The following is a 20,911-nucleotide window of genomic DNA, read 5'->3' on the forward strand; positions in this document are numbered from 1 at the left end:
TGTACGCTTCCCTTCCCTGAACTCGACTTTCCCAGCCTTCACCAAGTTGCTGTGGAGAGAAGTGCACTTGTTGCTTTTGGTCCTGCTTTGTTGTCCAGTTGTGGAAACTCTGCCGAGCGTGGTGGCTGAGGAGCCTGCGGGGTGCACACAAGTGTCTTTGTGCTCTCAGCTGGCCCTGGAGAGAACCTGAACAAGGATCTGTATTTCATGTCAACACAAATGTATTAATGATGACAAACTCTGTGGCACATTCAGCATTGTGCTTGTGCTTACAAATCTGACTCCAGCACCAAAGCAACTGAAATTTGCCTAAGAAAATGTAAAACTACCATATCTGCCGGAGGTCCTTTAAAAATGTGAGATACATGTCTATCTTGCTGCTGTTTGTTCTTGCTTTTTGTTCTCTTCCTCTGTGCTGCCTGGGATCACTCAGGCATGGGCTCTAAAGTGAGTTTATCCCTAAGATATTAAACTTTGTGGTTGGTGGTGGGAGAGCAGAGCTGACACCATTCTGTATACAAGTGAGAACTGGGCAGACAGATGTTGAGGAGTGAGACTGCTCCTGCTCTTTCTGCTGTGCAAACAGTATGTTTCTACACATGGTGTTGCACGCTGTTGTTGAGTTGTCACTCCACAAGTTTTACCACCCCGCCCCCCAAAAAAAAGAAAGCCTCCCAATCCTTTTCTTTTTTCTTTTCTTTTTTTTTTTTTTTCCCTCCAGGATAATGTTGGCTTAATGATTTCCTGCTGCTCCTCATCTTTCTGCCTCATCTCCTCTTTTACTAGCTGAATTGTTTGTGGGCTGGGCAGTAAATCAGATCAGTAAATGGCCCCAACTCTCAAATTAACCTTTTCTTTACAGAGTGAATTTTAACCTGGATCAGTTCCTCCTTCTGATTCAGTGTATGGTCCTCAAAGAGTTAGTTGTCAGTGCAGCTGGGGAGATGAGGTAGAGGTGTGTCCTGGGGAGGAGGGAGGAGAGAAGGATGAGAAATGCTCTGAGGAAAAAGCGCAGCGGATACCGCACCCAGAGTGGGAGAGCCGGCAAGCTTGCGAGCCGTGATGTGAGCAGCAGTGAGAAAAGGATTAGGAAGTATTTGTTCCCGCAAAGCTTGTAATAGGGAACTGATGACTATGGCAGAGACTTTACAGGTACCCAGTGGTACTTGTAGATGAAAGTGCAGGATTAACTGAAATATCAGGTGATCTTATCTGCTAATATATGGCTTCTCTGAACACAAGTTGCACTGGTTTAACTGCAGCTACTTAAGCAAGGAAACCCCGTTGATTTTAAATTGATCTATTATTCTGAAAAAGAGTAACCCTTGCCCTCCTTATGTGAGTATTTTTATATAAAATGTATAATGGGTTATGCTGATTTAGCATTTTAGCTTTCATACTAAAATGTAGAGTGAGTTTACTCCAGCACAAGTAGAAGGGCAGAATACGCCGCTATTATCCTTTACCCCAAGCATGAGACCTGGGAGGGATAGTGCTGCTCCATGCTGGTGTGCCCTGTGGCTTGGCTGTGCTTGGAAATACGCAGAATGCAGTAACTGCTCTGCAGAACTGTGATACAAACCCTCTTCTCTGCCCTCCTGGGTATTACTCTAATCTAACCATTTTAACATGCTTCCAAATTCTGAGCAAGCTCTTAAGCTGTTCCTTGGTAAGTCCCATAGCAAGAATACATGTGCTGTGTGAATTTGGGAGCAGGCAATGCTGGACTCCCAGGACGAGAAGGCAGCCAGGCCTGTCTTGCTTGTCCTCGGCAGGAAATGTGGGGGTCTCTGGGCTTGGAAAAGGGGTGCTGGGGAAGGTATGGCACTGGAAGTTGAGTTGAAGTTGAAGAAGGAGTTGAATGGCTGAGGGTAAGTCATCTGTGATTTGGGTGGGTGGGGGGGAGGGAAAGGAGGATTCTTGACCTCAGCAGACATTTGGAGGCATCTCCTCCACGTATCCTGTCCTCTGCTTGTGCTGGCCCTTGTAGGCCCTTGTATCCTTTGCAGAGAGGAGAAGCATCACTTCTGACAATGCTGCATATCATGCTGCCTCTACCTCTGCTGAGGTAGGAAGGCTGAAGAAGGCAGACGGGCTTGGGTGGGCAGACAGGTGTGGGAGAGATGCTGCAGCAACACCGGAGGTACTGTGATACACTCCGTTACGAGTACTGTGTATTTTGGCTGGTTGCTGCTAAGAAGCTGAGGGAAAAAGCTGGGAGTGAGAAGGGGTGTCCTGAGAACTGCATGAAACTCTGTGTCTACCTTAAGTTCTTGTTTAAGTGAGGCCCAGGAGAGTGAACTATCCTGGCTCATAAGAAAGAGATGTGAGACTTGAATGTAGGTAGCTGCTGACCTGAAATGGTCCCTCTGCAGAGGGAAGGTCGTAGGTGCCTGCTGGGGGCTGAACTCTGGAGGATGAGGAGGATATTTAGCAACTACTGTTCCTTTGGTGCCATGGGGTCCCGTGCACCTCACCGTGCTAGTTGCCAGCTTCCAAGTTTAGTTGCCGTTCACGAGTGGGAAGGCTGTGAAGCTCCCTTTGTAATGCTCCAGACACAGTGTTTTAACTGGGCTGAAATTCCATGTTACAGGTGAGCTGAGCCAACAGCTTTCTGCTCCTGATGGGGACAGCAAGGCTCCTTTGCCCTGGCTGTGGCATTCGCTTGACCTTGGGAAGCAAGTTCAGCGTGCTAAATTGGCAGAAGATTTTTTTCCTTTCCTCAGTTAGGTGTATTTTGCCAGTTAAGCAAGCTGGACTGGCTCACTGAGGGGTTCAGAGGGGAGCTGGGGCACGAGAAGCGACGGGGATGTGCGCAGTGGAGGAGGACTGAGGCGAAGCCGCGCGGGTGACTTGCTGTAGTGCGAAGCCGTGCCAGGGAGCAGGGGCAGCAGGCTTTGAAACATCGCCTGGTGGGTTAGAGGTTATTAGGGGCGGGGAAGTGCGTTAGGATTTGTGTTGCAAATGTTTAACTGTTCTTGGAGACCTTGACTGGTGATTTCTGCCTTTTCTTTAGGTATTTTTATGGAACATGCATTACACTGGAAAGCAATGTCAAGGTGGAAAGTCAGTCTCCTCTCCTTGCTTGTTTCAAATGCTTTGCTAAGCTAAGTAATAGGACAGACTGGTAGTGAGAGCGAAGAGTCAAAATTGATGACGGAAAGGTTTGAGGTTGCCTTTGCTTTGCATTTCTGATGTACAGCTTGAATTGGAGGAGCAAGTAAAATTTAATCCCAAATGTTTCAAGGCCTTTTTTTTGTGCAGAGTTCAACTATTGTGATTTTTGTATTCAGACACTTTTGAATTTTACATATAAGCCTGCTCTCCACCCCCATCTCTTTCTACCAGAGGCTTTGTCTTTTCTCACTTCTCTTTTTCTGCCTAGTGTAAAAGAAATGAAAATGCACAGTGCACAAAATATCTGGTATGTGCGGTTGCTACTCATTAAAAAAAAAAAAACTCTCTATATTAAAAAATATAATTGTGATGTTTTGCCATGAAAACTGAGAAGTGAGTGGTGAAAATAAACTTCCCATTTCATTTTGGCTTGTGTTAAGGCTTGAGAAATAAGGTAAATTACAATGTCTAGGCAATTGGGAGTAAAAATTGTTAGTTTAATGTCTAAATAATACCTGCTGACTGATTGGTTATGTGGTGTTTTGTTGGTGGGTGGATTCTGTCTTTCATTTTTTTATTTTTTATTTTTATTATTATTAGCGCTATTTAGACTTTAAATGTAATGTTAAATTGTTCTCATCACCTTGCCCTGACTGCTCTTAGGCTAAGGGGATTCAGTGTTAAAAACAGTCAAAACATGAGCATTCATAGTATTGTAATTACTAAACTTTTTGATCTGTTTGAAGGACCAGGGGTTGGGTGGTGACAGGCTTCTGCCTCTGCTCCAGTAGAAGCATAAGGGCAGACAATGTTCTGGTTTCATTCTCTGTGCCCTGAGACTGGAATGTGCTGGCATTGCTCCCTTTTTGTTGCTAGATCTTTTCTCACTTGTGTTTTCTTGGGTAGCATGAGGTGATCGTTTCTAGTTTTGCGGTGCAGAGAACACAGCATTGCGTTGAAGTATTGTGTAAACCTTTAGCGTTGCATGAAGTTTTGTAGTGGAAGTAGTCATGTAGGCACCCAATCATAACAAGACCTGCAAGTTTCTCTCGACCAGGACAGGTAGTTGAGCTGGCTGTGCGTGCTGACTCAACACAGCAAGTTTCTCTTTCTCTTCTCCTCCTCCTCCTCCTCCTCTCATGACTGTCTTGCTCTGGAAACTCTCTTAGTGTATGTGCCAGAAGAACAGCAGATTCGCAAGAATTTGCTGCTTGAAACTTACCTTAGCTTTGAGGTTGCTCTTTCTTTCAAATTGAGCTCAGCTGTCATTTTTGACTTAAGACTTTCAGTGCTCTCATGCTGAAGAAGTATTAGGTTGGTTTAAAAATGGACCTGTTCTCCTGAGGGTGTGTGCATGTGCACAGAGAGGGTGTGAATGCACCAGAATTTTCCTGGAGCAGTTGGGCAAAGGACCCAATTCTGATCTGAAGCCCCTGGTGTTACTTTAGATGGCATTTCTGTCTGTATGGGAGTTGGAGGGGCAGGAGGGCCCTATTGGGACAGGGGAAGAGACTCGAGAAATTTGAAAACCAGGAGGTTTGTGCTTGTGCCTATCCTGAAATGTTAACCTAAGTGCATGGTAAACTTAGACTCAAGAAGAAGGCTCCAAGCCCTTAATGCTCTAACTCCTCCCTTTTTCATTTAACAATGACTGGAAGAAAAATAATCAAGTATAATTTAGATCTAACTTATGCTTCTTAGTGTAATGCATGAAAGAGGGTAAGTGTGCTGTATCTGTCCTGTTATATGAAGGGTAATGCGTTGGAGAGACAAGGAAAGGCCTCAGGTTTGAATGGGAAGATGAGGTTTTGAATTTACAGGTGGGTTTCATAGCTTGATTAAAAGCTACAGATTGCTGATAAACTGTTCACTTTTGTATTCATTTTGCATCTGAAACAAGACTTTCTCTGTAACTTGGTCTATATCTGTTTTCTCTTAAGCTAAACTTGCAAGGCGAAGTCAAGAGAGAGAGAATCTCGGCATGCTGGTCTGGTCACCTAATCAGAATCTATCTGAAGCAAAATGTAAGTCTCTTTAAATTCTGTCTCCCCTCTATTCCTTCTGCATCTCTACTCTTAAATTAATCATTTGAAGAATGTGAAGGTGCCACTTTCAGCAGAGTTTACCTTTTTGACTTTTTCATCATGCTTTGAAATTAATTTGAGTTGGAAAAAGAGAAGAGCCAGCAAAACAATCCCCCAGATTACCTTTGTTCCCAGCTGGGCAACCACTCAGAATGCCAAATCCAGGGAAACAAGGAAAGCATGAGAGAAATGCAATGCTTTTGCTTCCTTGTTATGGATTTTTTAAAAATAATTATTCTTATATGAAGGCCTCCATATTCACCTGCTGTAGAAGATGACTGAAATAACTGCTGAGAGCAAAATGAAAAGTATTTGGAGAGAGGGGGAAAATCTGTAGCAATTTGTGGTACCTTTTTCCCCCACAAAGATACAAAATGTACATCTGGAGCTCACAGAGATTTCAATGCTAGAACAATTGCAGTGCCATGGAATTCCACGTGAGGGCAATTACCAGCTCTGTACGTGTCTGGGAACAAGTCTCAGTGCTGTTGCCAGATGGTAGAACTAGTGTTTGAGAGGTTTGTCTAACTACAGATCTCCTCATGAATAAGTAGGATTCCTTGATTAAAGGACTGCTGTTTGAATGCGGTAACTAAACCTAAGCTCTTTTGGGGAGAGAGAGTTGAAAGGTATTTTTGAGTTTGGGCTCTTACACCCTGTCTGCCCCTCCCCGGGACCAAGATCAAGAATTTTATATCCTTATCCTCCATAGTTGTCCCTGGTGTCCCCATCAAGTTGTCACGTTTTTCCCCAGGATCCTAGGAATAAGATGCATTGCAACACAGGTGTGAGGATGTAGTGGTCTTTGCTAATTAAGGCAGCAGAGATTGTGTATAAACTGTCATGAAAGGATTGAACTCTGTCCTGGGGCATTTGTTTCACTGAGGAAGGTGCCTCTTAAATTATAAAAGGATGATGGTACTGTGATTTACAGATTGTCTTGTACCAGTGGTGTCACTTCTGCTCCCTGCTGGCTATTGTATGCTTCACCAAGTAAGACTGATGAGGAGAGGGATACATCTGACAGTTACCTACTGCTCTAAACCTCTAAAGAGTAAGAGCAAGAAACTTATCACCTCTGTCAGAAGAAAGAACTAAAGGGTAGTCTAACACAGCAGAGGATTCCTGTAGCTGCCTCTCAAGTTTTAGTCTTTTGAATCTTAGTTGTGCTTTCAAACTTAAGTTTTTGCCTGATAGGAAGTGGATTTCCAGGAAAGGGAAGAGAATGGAGGAGGGAAAGGAGTAATGGTGTAAGTAATTCAATATAATAGTCTGTGACTGAATATTTTGTGGCCACTGACACAAAAAGATAGAAGGATATTACAGAACATAAAAATGATATAATGGCCTGCTAAGAAGATGTCACAAATCTGAAAGATTACAGCTGCTAATGTAATATGACAGATTGATTAAAAAAAAAACCCAAGATAGCAATTGACTTGTCGAATGCTGGTACAGCAAAAATATTGAGGAAAAGTCCATGAGTATGAAGTGGGTAAGAAGTTTTCTCATATTGTAAGACTCAAACAATAATAGTTTAGGCCCATCAACTATTTCACCGTCCACAAAAGATGCAGAAAATGTTGGATAAATATTTCATATGGTGTTTGGGGGAGAGAAGAAGGATGATGCCCTTCTGTCACGTGCCATGCAAAATACCTCCGAGGCACCTAATAGGAATAGAGGCATGTGGGTTGTTATATTCAGCATCTACTAGCAACAGACATCAGAGGAGCATTGGAAGGGGTGGCTCAAGAGATCTTTGAATGGTAAGAAAACTCCAAAAGTTGAGAGAGGGCAGCTGCATGGGGATTGAGATAACAGCATAACTGTGGGCTGGTGGGTCATCCTTTTGTCAAGTACTGAAATGAAGTGATGCAGCAAGAGATTTTAGTTGTTCCTCTCTATCTGGCATTAGTTAGAAAATGAAATATCAGAAATAAATCCTGCTGAAGAAGGCAGCTTTTTTTTTTTTTTTTTTTTTTTTTTTTTTTTTAATAGACTACAAATGGATTGACTGGTAGAAATAACCTCATAGCTCTAAGATGTTCAGTCAGTTGTTAGGCATTAGGCATTGATTTCCTACTGCATGATGGTCTGACTCAATTGCACTTCCTTTCAAAAGACATGATCATCCCCCAAAACTCCAGAGCTCTACAATGCCTGTAGAGCACTTCCTAAATGTGTTATGAGTTGAGTTCCCTAATCTGTTCCATGATTTATGAAGAAAGAACATCAGGGGACAGGAAGTATTTTCAGCTGTTTTGGAGTTCACTGATAAGTCTTGGCACTGTAGATGGTGAATCCTAATTAAATGGGGTCCATGTGGATGAGCAGCAAGACTGATGTTCAACACTTCCATCAGTGTTATGGAATGAATATGCCATTGCTGTTGAGAGAAATTGAGGATGAGCCATGGTAAATGAAGTGAACATGGTAGTCTTGTAGAGTACGTTGGGTCTTAATTCTGACTGATGCCAAAACAGGTTCTTAATCGCATTAAATACAATATTATAAAATCTGAGTTCAGAAAACTCAAGCCTTATCTTCTGCATCAAGGGTGGTGTTTGGAAAGAAATAGCTTGAAGAGGAATTTTTAGGAGCACAGTGGGCAAGTAACTCCACAAGGCTTCCCAGTGTCATGTTTGGACCGAAGGGTGATATGAGTGTAAAGTGCAGCAGTCAGTGGAGCAGAGTTTGCTACCTCTGAAGCCAGCATTCAGGAGACAGAACAGTCTCCTGAATATTCTCCAGAATAGTGGCATCGGTGTTGCAAAGGGAGAATCAAAAGACAGACAAGAGAGCCACTAAAATGTTTTGGAAACTGAAGACTTAAGTAAGCCCCATCTGTTTAGCTCACTGAAAAGAGACTGAAATGGGACTACTAATTTTTTTCAAAGAAAGTTTTGACATAATAAAGGAGACGTATGTAATACAAATAAATGGCTGCAAGAAAAGTCCATGTGAACGGAACTGAAATGCCTGAGATTTTTTTTTTTTTTAATTGACTGTTGGAAGCTATCCAGGAAAGTGATGGATTCTCTATTTGTTCATGCCTTTTTAAACTACTGATTTTTGTGACGTTTTACACTTGGCGAGGGTAATCATTGGCCGTGTGAAGTGGCAAGTAGAAGGGCTTGTAGTCTCCAGGAGGCTGGTGTAGGCCCTTGGGCTATAAATGCTGTGGATCCTACCTGGCACATCTGCTTTTAATATTGCTGCTGTGCAGGCTGAAGTGTGGATGAGTAAATCTTTCCATCCAGCTACATGTTGATACCTGTGTCTAGTTGCTTTCATGTACACTCCAAAGCCTTTAATCCATCTACTGTCTGTTTCTGTGGTAAACTCTTTAAAAGTTATAACATTTTTTTTTCTACTCCTGTGGCTGGGCCTAAATGCGAAGAGAGAAGTTAGTGCAGCACATGTTAGCATGTACAGAACAGAATAGCTTCCTGTGGCCACCTACATTAAAGATGAACCTGTGCCACAAAAACCTGTAAGCAGGTCTCTGATCTCTGACAGTGCTCAGAGAGCAGTGCAAACTGATGTGCTTGGCAGAGGGCTGGCCAAACCAGCAGAGATGGTGGGAAGCTCCTCTATTAGCTGAATCCTGGTAAGACCAGTATATCAGCCAAGATCTGGTGGATATCTCTACACCTGATGATCAAGGCTTGTATAATCAGCTAAAACTTGTTTGGATCTCATGTGCTGTATAAGCTGGAGCAATGTCTTAATTGTATTGGAGGAACCTACTGTTTGGGTGCCATGAGATGGCGTGGATATGGGGGAGGGCATGAAAAAGGAAAAGGCCTGTTGCCACACTGATCACTTTTTTTTTTCTCTCCTCTCCCTTGTGCCTTGTTAATCATTAATCCTGTGTGCAAACCACTTACTCCCTTGCCTGTGTTAATGCCAAAGTTGAAAGCTGCCAGCATGTTCCACATCTCCTGCCAAACCTTTGCCTTTGAGGGGTTGCTTGCCTAGTAGTTGCTGCCATCAGTGAGTTTGCAAAGGTAGTTCAAAGCCAGAAGTTTGTATTGTCTGTTTAAGAAAGAAAAGTCATTGTGCACTGTTACTAAATGTTTAGACTTGAAATAACTGTGCTCCTCGTCCAGCTGTCCTTCATTAGTCTGATGAGCTGTAACTGGTGTAGCACCTCTTGCAAGGAGCTTGCTTTCCAGATAGGACTTCTGTGCAAGTCTCTGCAGAATTGGAGTGGCTGAAGGCAGCTGTTGTGGCTATACTGGGAAGCTGTCAGGGAGGATGGGGAAGGAGATGAGGAGTGAGGCCCTGGGCAAGGTTGGTGCTGTGCAGCAGGAAACAGCTAGGTAGAGGAGAGGCCTCCACTCTCCTCAGGTGGCAAGTGGAAACTGTGTGTGTGTTTGTGGGGGAAGGAAACATTGAAAAATGCATTGTAACCATGCTGTGGAAACCCTGAACAGGATAGAGCTGGGCCACCACAAAGCTATTTATAAAACAGCGATGTCTCTTTCTCTGCCAAGTACTCCAATGGGTGGAACCATAAAAATGACATTGGGTTGGTTTAGAAATAAGTGTTGGCATGCTGCAGCTGCCTGGGAATAAGGGCTAGAAACCAGGCGGGTGGATAGGATGTGGTGATTGCTTTTGTGCATCTGTAGTTCAGAGGTGAACTGCAAGAGGAGAAAGATGTGTTGTTTTGCTTCTGATAAGCTCTGTTTTGAAAGTCGCTTATCTGCCTGTGCTGTTCTGCCAGAATACACGTGCTGCTATATGAAAACTTTCATTTCTTACTGTTATCAAGATATATGGATTTCTTGGTGGGTGTCTCCAGTGGATCCTCCATTTATGAGATGTTGCTGAAGAGGCAGGTGCTGCTTCTGATACCTATGGGATTTTGATTACAGCTGGGTCCCCTGGTCACACCCTGCTGCACTTGTCTGACCTGATGGCTGATCAGCATGCCACCCACCAAACCCTCCGTTCCCCTGTGGCCTCTCTTCCTGTGAGACTGCAGCTGTCTCCTTGCTTTAGATGGTGCCTGTCTTAGCGCATTTGGGGAGAATCTAGAAGTCTGCCCTAATGCCCTTGGTGGGGGCAGAAGTGCCCAGGGGATTTGGGGATAGAGGAATGCTGGAGTTATGTGAAGCGGTGAGTGCTTCAGCAGCCTTGTGCTCTGCTTGGCCAAACCCCATGGCTGGGGAGAGAGGGAGGGGTCCTTAAATTTGCTGCACAAACTCATCCTGGAAAAGCAGCACTGTGCCAGCTGAGGCTAGGGAAAGAAGTGTTGGTTGCTATGGTTACAAAGAATATTAACCATGTGGTGTTTGTGTGGGCAAGGTTTACGAGTTAACCGTGCCACGGGCTCTGGTAGTGGCTAGGGAGGAGGAGGAACGGGGTAGCACTTCTCCACCCTAAGAAGCTAAGAGTTGGCATTTGGGAAGCCCAAAGCTTCCTGACAAAGCTGTCCCAACAAAATCCACAAGCAGATTCTGGTGTTAGTGTGTTACTGCCTTCTCATGGGCAGAAGAGAGAATTTTGGTATCTGTCAGAAAGGAGAGGTGAATCCCAGAAATTCTGAGGAGAGGTTGCCTTTAAGTGACTGAAGTCTGTCCCACCTCGCTCAGGGCTAATCTTTGCACCGAACAAGCTATGATGATTCTGCCATTTCTCTTCCAAGGGGGTGAAGCTGAGTAGTTAAGAGTTTGAAAATCATCTTTGCCTGATTTTCCTAACCTAAGATGTCTGACCCATTAGAGGATGGGAAAATATTTACCTTCTCAAGTTGCTGAGTGTCTGCTAGCCCTTTGTGGCTGGTTTCTCTGTTTTCAGTGTGCAGGTGAGCCATAGTTTTTGTAAGAAGGGCTTCTGCGTGGGTGTGTCCTTTCACCCTGGGCTCACTGATTCTGGCCTGGGTTCTTCATGGACATACGACTATAAACTACCAGCAGTTCTCATTTCCCTTGGGGCACGGGGTGCCCTAACAATAAAAAGGATGTGAATAGAAAACTAAATAGGAGAGTCTATACTGGGGCAGATGTTGATCTTAAAAATGTATCTCTTTAATATTAAGCTCCTGTTTAACAGAATGTCTTTAAATTGGAAGGAATTAATGCTTCAGAGGTACCCAAGAAATCCCCCCCCCCCACGTCTGGCCCGACACAAAGAGAGGGAGGGAAGGAGAGAGAGCACAAGAATGTAGTTTTGAGTGTCCACCATCAGCAAAGCTGGTTTAAGTTCTTCCTCCTGTCCAACATCCTGTAAATAGGATCCTTGAAATGGCTGGAGTTGTGGTTTTATGCTTGTTCTCCTTCCCCCCTGCCAGCCCCTGGGGGGAGGACCCTGTGGTTTACTTTATAACATAAACCCGTGAAAGGTTACCCTGGCACGTGGTGAGAGCACAGCCACCGCAGCTTGGGAGCGGGAGGGTGGGAGCTTGCACTGCCTTTGCCACCAGAGAGAAAGGGAGTCTTAAACTCTTAGCTGAGCCTGTACTTTATTTATTTATTTATTTATTTATTTATTTTTTGTGGCTGGCTGAGTGCTGTGCTGTGGAAGGATTTGAAAGATGGTGTCTGTGTAATGTGCTTTTCTTGATTTGTTTTCTTTCTACTTGTTTTTTGTCTGAAGCTTTCTTTTATTTAGTATTTTTTTGAGGGGAAAAAAAATGTTATCCTTGGAAATAGTTGCCAGATGGATCCAAGGCTTTGCGGGCTCTTGGGGGCGGACTTCAGGGATTATAGTTCTTGCCCACAGCTGGATGCTTACCTTTTGTCAGTAAAGTGAAGATAGCAGAAAACCAGAACAAAAGAAAAAACCCCAAACACTTACGACTGGGCTGTTTGCGTGCTTTCCTCCTCTAAAAATATTAGTTTGCTGATATTGGTCCCAGTGACAGCAGAAAGGATTAACGGAAAAGCAAAATTGGGTTTGTTTATCCCTAATCTAAATTTCATGCTACGCAGTGAACCTGGCAGCTGTGAAGCTTGGATGCAAATACAGTAACTGAAGAATACAACTCCCTGAATCCAAAAATGAGATAACTGATGTTTAATTTAAGATTCTGTTTGAATTTAGCTGTAGAAATAATATTGAAGTCATGGCCAATTCTACCAGCTGCTGGGGCTGCTGCACTTCAGAAAACACTCAAAAGATGAAGGTGAAGGGACGTAGTTTTCCTTTTTAGCTGGGGCAAACTGTGATGTTCTTAGTGGCAACACAACCAGCAGCAAAAGGAATATAGTAGGCTCTGAAGGCTGAGGGTGTATCCCCGAAATGGCTGAGTGGCCTCAAACTTAGCTGCAGTTTCCCCTTTGTTTGTCAGTTGCTGTGCGAGTTGCTGTTGCAAGGCTGTGTGGAAATCTCTGAGCAGCTCTTTCATCGTTATTACTGCAGGTTGATATTTCTGGATCCTGAATGCATATTTAAATTAAGATGAGACTTTAACCCTTTCACAGCAGCGATTTGTACTGGAACTGAGAAAGCAATTGAGTTGGAGAGAACTGGTATTCATGTTTAGGATGGGTGCCGCCCAAGGCACGGTGGTGGGGGTGGAAAGGAAGAGTGTGTTTTGGAGAGCAGTCAGGAAAAGGATGTCTTCTCTGAGGTAGCTGTGCTCTCCTGGAGGAATTTTTGCTGCCGTACTGGGAGCGTGAGCAGTCAGCAGCTCCTTCCTGTGCCTTGTTCTCTCCTGCCACCTGTTTGTTCCTCCTTTTTACTGCAGTGTGAAATGGGCCTTCTCCAAACGGTATCAAGATGACCCAGTTTAAAAATGCCAGCTGCCACTACTGTTGCTATTGCAGGGATTGAACTAGTGCTGGCACTAGGAAGAAGCTTCCTCCCCCCCCCCCTTAGCCCCCCTTCGACTCCAAGAGAAGTTTTGGAGATAGGATGACGTGGATGTAATGGAGTGATGATAGCAGTGTTAAGAGTTACTCTGGCAGTGAGCCCTGATCTGAAACATTTGGGAGCAGTCCTAGCTAGCCTGGTAGGTGCTGTGTAAGTTGTAGGACCAGTATGATGAGAAGTAGCAGGCTGCAGCCACGTCACTCTGTTCAGGCCCAGCCCTGGGACATGCTGAGCGTGCTCCAGTCTTGCTGGTCTTGGTAGGAATGGCTGGCCCTGAGCAGTTCAGAGGACAAGGTCTTTTTCCTGAGACTTTGCGTCCCTTACTGTAACTGCAAGAGGAGAACAAGAAGAGTCTTGGAACTGGAGGATAACTTTATTTCTTTTCTGCTAAAGCGAATTAGTCGCCAGCTGCACTAACAATGAACGTTTATAGGAGTGTGATGGGGCTGTGCACAGGCAGGGAGGAGTTCCTCCAGGGTAACGCTCGAGGATGTCATGACTGTAACTGTTCACTGTGATGAGTTCATACTGCTGCTTAATATGACCTTTACAGAGGTGCTGGTGCAGGAGGCAGTGCAGCTGGACTTTGTCAAGGACATATGCCAGAGCTTCCCTCACCATGATGCATTTACTTCAGCATTATTTGTTCTAATTAAGAACCACACCCACTAATTATTTTTCCTCTCATTTTTTCCACTGCTCATTCAAGTTATTTTCAAATGATGTGATTTTTTTTATATGCAGATTTGGTATTTAGGGTAGTAGTGAATTCTGCAGCACTTCAAGGATCAATAATATCTGTTAACTTCTCAGTAAGGACTGGGCTTCTACATCCTGGCTAAAAGCAATGATCACCTACCTCTGATACTCATGGATATAGCTAATAATTTTGGGTTTTAGTGCTTTTTTCTGCTCAGCTTCTCTGGATCAGCCCTGAGGAGAGGTCCTGTATGTAACTCATGTTTCATTTAGAGCTATGTGTAGATCTGTAGCTTGACTTTTTCTTGCTGACTTCGTCTTGGTGGGGCTGGGGATGTGTACGGTGGGTTTTGTTTTGTTTTTTAAATAGCTTTGTCAATATAATACTAATCTTTGGTTTAGAGGCTACTGGAAAGAATTTGTCCAAGAACTGGCTACGTAAGTTTGCTATCTTGTTGTGATGACCTCCTGGAGGAGGCAAATATGTATCTTTATGTCTTCTGAGTTTCAGACCTGTAGGAGGTAGTGTGAGAATTAATACATTGAGTGTTAATGTCTCCTGAAGGCCTGTCTACAGTAGGGAAATCTATATGGGTTTGTCCAAAGGTAGCTTCTGATCTCTAGTAGAGACAGTGCTCTTAATCTAAGCCTCTCCTTACTACTCATGGTCATGTTGTGTGTGGTGAGGTACAGGGAGTTTCATGAGCTTCTATATTTTAACTGGCAGTAGGCACTTGTTTGCCTTGCCTTAGTTCATGACCTGCCACATTAAGTGAGTAAGCAGCTGCTTAATCAAGCAGCCGAGTGATTCCTATGGCAAGCAGGAGTAGGGACTTTAAATTAGAGATTGGGGCAGACAGCTGGGGGTCAGAGCCAGAGCCACAGCCACTTTCAAGAGATAAGTCATTCCCTCTAGATAGCATTCGCTTCCACTGGAAGAGTTTTTCTGTTGTTCTGCCTCCCTCCAACTTGTTCACATCCAACTGATGTGAAAATGGGATCTTTCCAAGGAAATTTGAGACCTGACTTCTGATTTGTAACAGGCAGGTGCAATACTGCAGTGAGTAGTGGTTGTAGAAAGGCCCTTGAATTCTTAGAAAGGACTGGCCCCAAACATTACACGCAAATGGATTTTTTTTTAACTGTGGATGTAGAAGGAGCAAAATCTTCTCAGTAATACTTCAGAAAATATGATTAAGTGGTTAGACTGGTTCCTCTCCAACGTCAAGCTGCCTTCACTTGGTCCCCATTGTTCTTCATCTAATTTTGCTGGGAATAGATTTTGTTCAGCTCTTTTTTCACCTGGGGGTGAAAGTGGGTTGCTGAGAACTGTTATAAACTCCAAACCCTTTTCCTTCATATAGCTGGGCTTTGACGTGAGGAGACAGCCTGCAAAAAATAGTAAGTGGCGCTTTTGTGGGTAGACCACTCACCACCCAGAAATACTGGGTTTTCCTGTTCCCGCTGCTCTGGGGCTGGAACTAGGCAATTACACCTGGAGACTTTCTCTGCGTGCAGCAGCCTGTGACGTGCTGCTTTCGTCACATCCGCTGCTTTTCAGCAGCTGTAGCCATGGGCAGCTCCTCCGCGTGACTCTGACTTGTCTCTTTGCTTTCACTACCCCCTGCTTTGGCTGTTACCTCCTTTTTGCCTAAGTGGCGTTCCTCAGGGAGGCAGCCAGAGGACAAATTGTTCATTTCTTTTGCTTTTGTATCCATTATAAAGGGGGTCAGCATGGCATCTGCTCTCTTGTGGTGGGCTTTATTATTGATAACAATAATAATGGGCTGTCATTTAACCTGATGTCTGTTCTGCTCCCACATACCCCTTCTGCGTGTGTCCCTGTGCTGCACAAATGCCTCGTGTCATGGAATTAGCCGTGGTGTTTAGGAAGCCTGGCTGTAATATGGTGCTTTTATTAGTTTGCATTCCTAGTACAACAGGGAAATTAGATAGCTTTGTTTTCAGGCTGGAGCTTTCAAAATCTGGTCGAAGGTGGAGAGTAGACCTTGGGGAAGGTTTCACCCTTGTAGGGGACTCTGACTTGGGATATCCGTTGATGGCTTCTGAGGCTGGTTGGCAGCAGCTAGCTTGATCAAGCTTTACAATAGTACATACTGACCTGGAGTGGGTGTCTTGGTGTTTTGTAGTTATTTTCCTTATTTTGCCTTGTCCACTTGTTCCAAAAACTGTTGCGTGACTTTGCCACAATACGAAACAGTAAGGCCCGACTATTTTGTAGACTGAGAACTTCTGTGTGTACAATGAGGTACGTGAATGGAGCCAGGATGATAGGAGAACGTTTGTAGGCAGCGGACAGAAACCTTGTATGAGGCGGGCAGTAGTCCGAATCTGTTTTCACATAGTGACTTTCTCAGCAGTGTGTGTCAAGCTTAACTTTTTCAGATTAGTGAAATTCTGTGAGTTTTGGAAATAAGGCGCTGGATCAGATGTGTTCCAGGTGTGCAGAAAAACTTCTGCAATAAAACCTGCACTAGGGAGGCTGCTTCTAATTTGAGTAATTGTCTCCTTCATTGAACCACTTGATTAAAAAAAAATATATATATACACACACACATACATATATAATACATTGTGACATGCTTGGGCATGTTGCTGCCTGTGATTAAGTATATAATCCAAGGCTATAGGGTCTCTGTAGAGTTAATTCAATTCATGGTTTAACAACAGAATAAATCTGGCTTTAGGATTCCTAGTACTGAATTAAAAACACTGTACTGAATAATGCAAAGAACTGTTCTGCTATAAACTCACTTTTTTTTTTTTTTTTTCAGCCGCACACTCTATTCATTTGTTCTGTCTATTGACTTCTTATACTGGAAGGTCATACATGGGATAGAATATTTCCTCCCTGCCAGTAGCTACTGTGTGTTGGTTTTGTGGTGTTAGATGGGCTCCAAGCCTAATATCAAGTGCTCTAGCTAAATACATAAAGCATAGTCAAGTGTCTTTGTCTGACTTAAGATCAGATTTGCACTGCTGACTGATCCAGCCATGCTCAGATCCAGTATGGTCATCGATCAGGTCCCCAAGTAATTTCATATGGCTCTACCTATTTTGTGCTAGGTCCTAGAGATACTGTCTGCTCATTGCTACTGCCCTGTCAGACCTTCTCCCTCATCCCTATCTCTCCCGTGATACACATGGAGGCATCTGCATTCCTGGTATCCTGGGCCTTGTGAGCACAAAAGGCTGTGTCACCCAAAAGGGCAACTGATGCTGTGATCGTGCAAATTCTGACTGGTGTTTAAAGTGTTGCACATGCAGGAAGCAGTCTTTCCTCCCAAAGAGTCCTCCGTGTATGTCCTTTTGGTGGGCACGCTACCAGCCTTTCTGAGGGGGAACATGGCAGCAGCATCAGAGGGCAAAAGAGGCAAGTGAGCTGCCTTTGCTTATGATAATCCTCAGTAATCTCCCCTTATGTGTCCCTTACTCTAGCTATACCACAAACAGCAGTTGAGCCTTTTCCTGATGTGGTTATGTCAGCTGAGTGTGCAACTTTACTGATGAGCCTACGTTGGCAAAAGCTGTTAAAGAAACATGTACAATAGCAAAAGGCCTTTCCTGGTAAATAAGATAGTTTTGACAAGGTACAAAAGCTATGCTGGGTTTGTCAGTACACCCATCTTTGCAGTACGACTTTCTTGCTGATACAGCAAATCCTAAAGGCAGATGAGTCAGATCTTTAACCATCACCAGAGCTTCAGCTTTAGACTTCCCCTTAGATGCAGGCCATGCAAAGAGCAGTACTTAAAAATTGTGAATAAGTGTGTGTATTAGCTTGTTAGTATGCAGTGTTTGGGTCAGGACTGGCTGCCTTTGCTGTGTGAAAAAGGAAACTTTCAGTAGGTATCAAGGTTTTTAAAAGGAGATAAGTTTCACAGCAGTGGGGATCTCTTATTTTATTTCTCTCTAAAGCTGCAAGTTCCTGGCTCCAGGTGTGGTCTAGTGCATAAGGCTTTCCTCCTCAGCGCTAGCTTACATAGCCAAGGCTGTTCCTGCCCCGTCTGCTTGTCCCTGCAGTTGTGCTGTGCTGGTTAGCGTAGCACGAGTCTCGCGTTTGGCTGAGCCAGACACTAGATGTGCAGGCCCAGCTGTTCAGACCTGTCTTCTCCGACTTCTCTGACCTCCTGGTGAAAGGATGCCATGAGCTGACCTGATATAAACTGTATAGAAAGCAGTGTAAAACTATTTGGCTGTGGTGGTGGTTGTCTGCTGTTTTACCTCCTGGGGTGGCCCCCTAAAGTCAAATAAACACCAGAGCCCTAGTGCAAGGGAAGGGGAAAAGCCTGCCTGGGCCCGGGAGGGAGGAAGGAGAGCGTGGGATTGCCTCTTCTGGGGGCAGCTATCCGAGAGGGTCTCTCTGTCCTGTGAGCTAGCAGCCCTCAGTGTTTGTGTGGCTTCGCTGCTGTTGGGTTAGGGAGATGATGCAGCTGAAAAGGGCTGTTTTTCCGAGGGATCAGTTTCCCACTCCAGTTCCCGTGCCCCCGCACAGATGTTGGCACCAGCGTCCGGCAGGGTGGTGTGGAAGCAGGGCGCAGGGCAGTGTGTGGTGTTCGCACTTGTGCTGCTGCGAAATTTCTTGTCCTCTTGTGCTTCTGGATGCTGCTACGGGACTAAGTGGCTGGGGGTGAGGGATGCTCAATCTGGCCCTGACCCTGCTGCCAAAGGAGACGTTTAACGAAATGACACCCTGAGGTCAGAGCACACAGACAGGAAATAATATACAAGGAAAACATAAGCTCCTAGGAGGCAGTGGGGTGGGAACTTCAGACATACTGTGCAGTCCTTTGGCTCAATCTTCCCTGCCCTTGCTGCAGGGTATTCTGTTGTTCCTGTCCCCTAATCGGGTTAACTTCTCCAGATAAGGTGGGCTTCTCTTATCCCTTGCAGTTGCCTACAGGCTTCTGCTTCATCTGCTGCAGAAGAGCTCCTTGAATGGAGCTGAGACCTAAATCCTCTTGTGCCCTCTGTTGCTGAAAGTGTGTGGGGTGTTTTTTTTTTTTTTTTTTTTTTTGATTTTTTTTTTGGGGGGGGGGTTAAAGTAGCCCTTGTGCCCCTGTAACTGGTGTTCTCTGTTCCTAGAAACAGTCTGAAAGTTACCCGCTATGCGGCTATGTGCCTGCGTGGATGGGTGCAGCAAGGGGTCCAAAGCATGGCTGTGCTCTCCACTGCCACTCCTCCCACTTGTCATGCGCATCACATCTTGCTCAGAAGAAAAAGAAGAGTTTTTTCAAGGCACACAATCCATTTAAATAGACTGGTTTTGGTTTCCTTACTACGTAATTTTGTCCAGAAAGTGTGCAAACCACCTTGCCTTGATCTCTGCCTGCTTCCCTATTGCCTCCTGTTGCAGCTCACTTTTGCGAGCAGCACTTGTTGTGCAAACTTGGTGTTTTTCGTGGCTTCCCTTTTCCGTCCGGTGGCCGCAAGGTGGCAGAATTGTTCCACCAATGCTCAGTGAAGGCAGCAAGACGGCAATGCAGCTGCTCTTTTTTATAGCCAGAGTAAAAGCTATGGTTAATTGTTTGTGTACTGTCACCATTGTGTTTTGAAATTTAGAAGAATTTTGCATGTATATGTCCGATGTATGTTGCTTATTTTCTTTTATATAACATTGATTTGTTCTGGGTATTGACTTTTTCATTTCTGAAAGGAGAAGGAGAGGATGGGGAGATGTACAGCAACATCCAGAATTCCTCACAGGTTCCAGCGTTGATCAAACCCTGTGAAGCACGTTACTGAGGCTGCGAAGGCTGCCGCTTTTGTCCTTACTTCACCCTGTTCTGTCAGGGTATTGCATCACGTAATATGCAAAGTGTTCAGAGCTCCTGCAGTACCCCAGTAATAGGGGTGAACTGAGGTTGCAGCAACAGCTCTGCCTCTGCATTCCTGTTGCTTTCCATAGGCTTTAGCTCTCATTTCTGCTGCAGACCCTCCTTGGGGGTCAGTGAGTCCACTAAACATTATGTGATATTTATGGGGTCATAAAGAAGCGATTTGGGGTTGAGGGAGGAAAAGTCTCTGGAGAGACCCACTCAGAGGGAACATTTAATCTGATTGAATGGTGAGGAGGGAGGCCACTGCCTTCAGGCATTTCCTTTTTCAGAGTTCTGCCACCCCCCTGAAATTAATGTTCCTGTTTTACATCTCTGAATTCTCTGTTCTAGGATGCGGGACTGAAAATCAGCAATGCAGTTGTTTGCTCCTGTCTCCTTCCTTCTGTCAGCTGAGAGACTTCCCTTCTTTTGCCTCTAGTGAGGAATTCTTGAAGGAGGAGGATTAGCAGAATAAAAAGGTGTATGAGAAAGGCAGCTGGAAACAAGACCACAGAATTCAGGGGGATGATGGCACCATTTTGATCAGAAACTTTCATTTTAAATGGCAGGAGGGAAGCCTCTTTCTCCTTGCTTTCCCACTCCCCTTCATCTCCCTTGTCTCTTCCTCCATGTTATTGCTGCACTAGGGGTATTTTGGTCATCCTTTTGCACATCCTGCTCTTGCATTAGAGTCAGTCATATTTTTAGTGTCTAAGCACTCTGTGCTCCTCTTTGCTTGTGACAGTATGTGTGTGGGGCTCAGTCCCCTTCACATCCATACCTTTGATACTGCTCACACCATGGCGAGCTGTAGGATAGGGCTCTTTGGGCAAGTGCTCGCTCCATTGCGAGTATGGACAGGCAGGACCAGGGAGGGGAGTCCTGCTCACATCCACACAGCTAACACACTGATGTGAGAGAAGAAATGTAACCCAGTATGTGAAGAAATATCAATTTGTGATTCTCTGCTGTTTCTCTCCCCCCACACTCCCCATCTGGTTTCTAGTAGCAACAGGAGCCTTCACAGGAGCTGTGCATCTCCTCTGTCACACAGCTGTCTGTATTCAAACATCATTGTCTTTTGGGTCTGGTCTGTGCCAAAACATCTTTGTAGCATAAATAAATCAGTTGGGTGGGAGGGGAAGGTGTTCTCATCTCCCCTGTGGAGGAAAAGTTATGCTGGCAGAAAGGATGTGTTGTGGCAGAGTTTATGCTGGGGGGAACAGGAGAGGATCGCTTTGCTACTCTTCCTTATTCTCTTTTGGAAAGCAGCTAAGTGCTGTGCTGGCAAACTGTCTCTTCTGGTGTAAGCAGAGCTCTGCCCTAGGCTCCTCGGGCTCTGTG

The 20,911-nt window shown here is 44.7% G+C and overlaps 1 protein-coding gene across 3 annotated transcripts in view; it reads left to right on the forward strand.

The window, feature by feature from the left end:
• Positions 1-20,911, forward strand: part of RCOR1 (REST corepressor 1) — an 86,131-nt gene that overhangs the window by 39,041 nt on the left and 26,179 nt on the right. For all 3 annotated transcript variants that reach the window (XM_062577386.1, XM_062577387.1, XM_062577388.1), the window contains one exon: positions 5,058-5,141. In XM_062577386.1, the coding sequence (XP_062433370.1) occupies positions 5,058-5,141 (84 nt within the window). The remainder of the gene's footprint in view (positions 1-5,057; positions 5,142-20,911) is intronic.

The sequence above is a fragment of the Rhea pennata genome, chromosome 5 (genome assembly GCF_028389875.1).
Source record: "Rhea pennata isolate bPtePen1 chromosome 5, bPtePen1.pri, whole genome shotgun sequence".
Classification (NCBI taxonomy): Eukaryota; Metazoa; Chordata; class Aves; order Rheiformes; family Rheidae; genus Rhea; species Rhea pennata.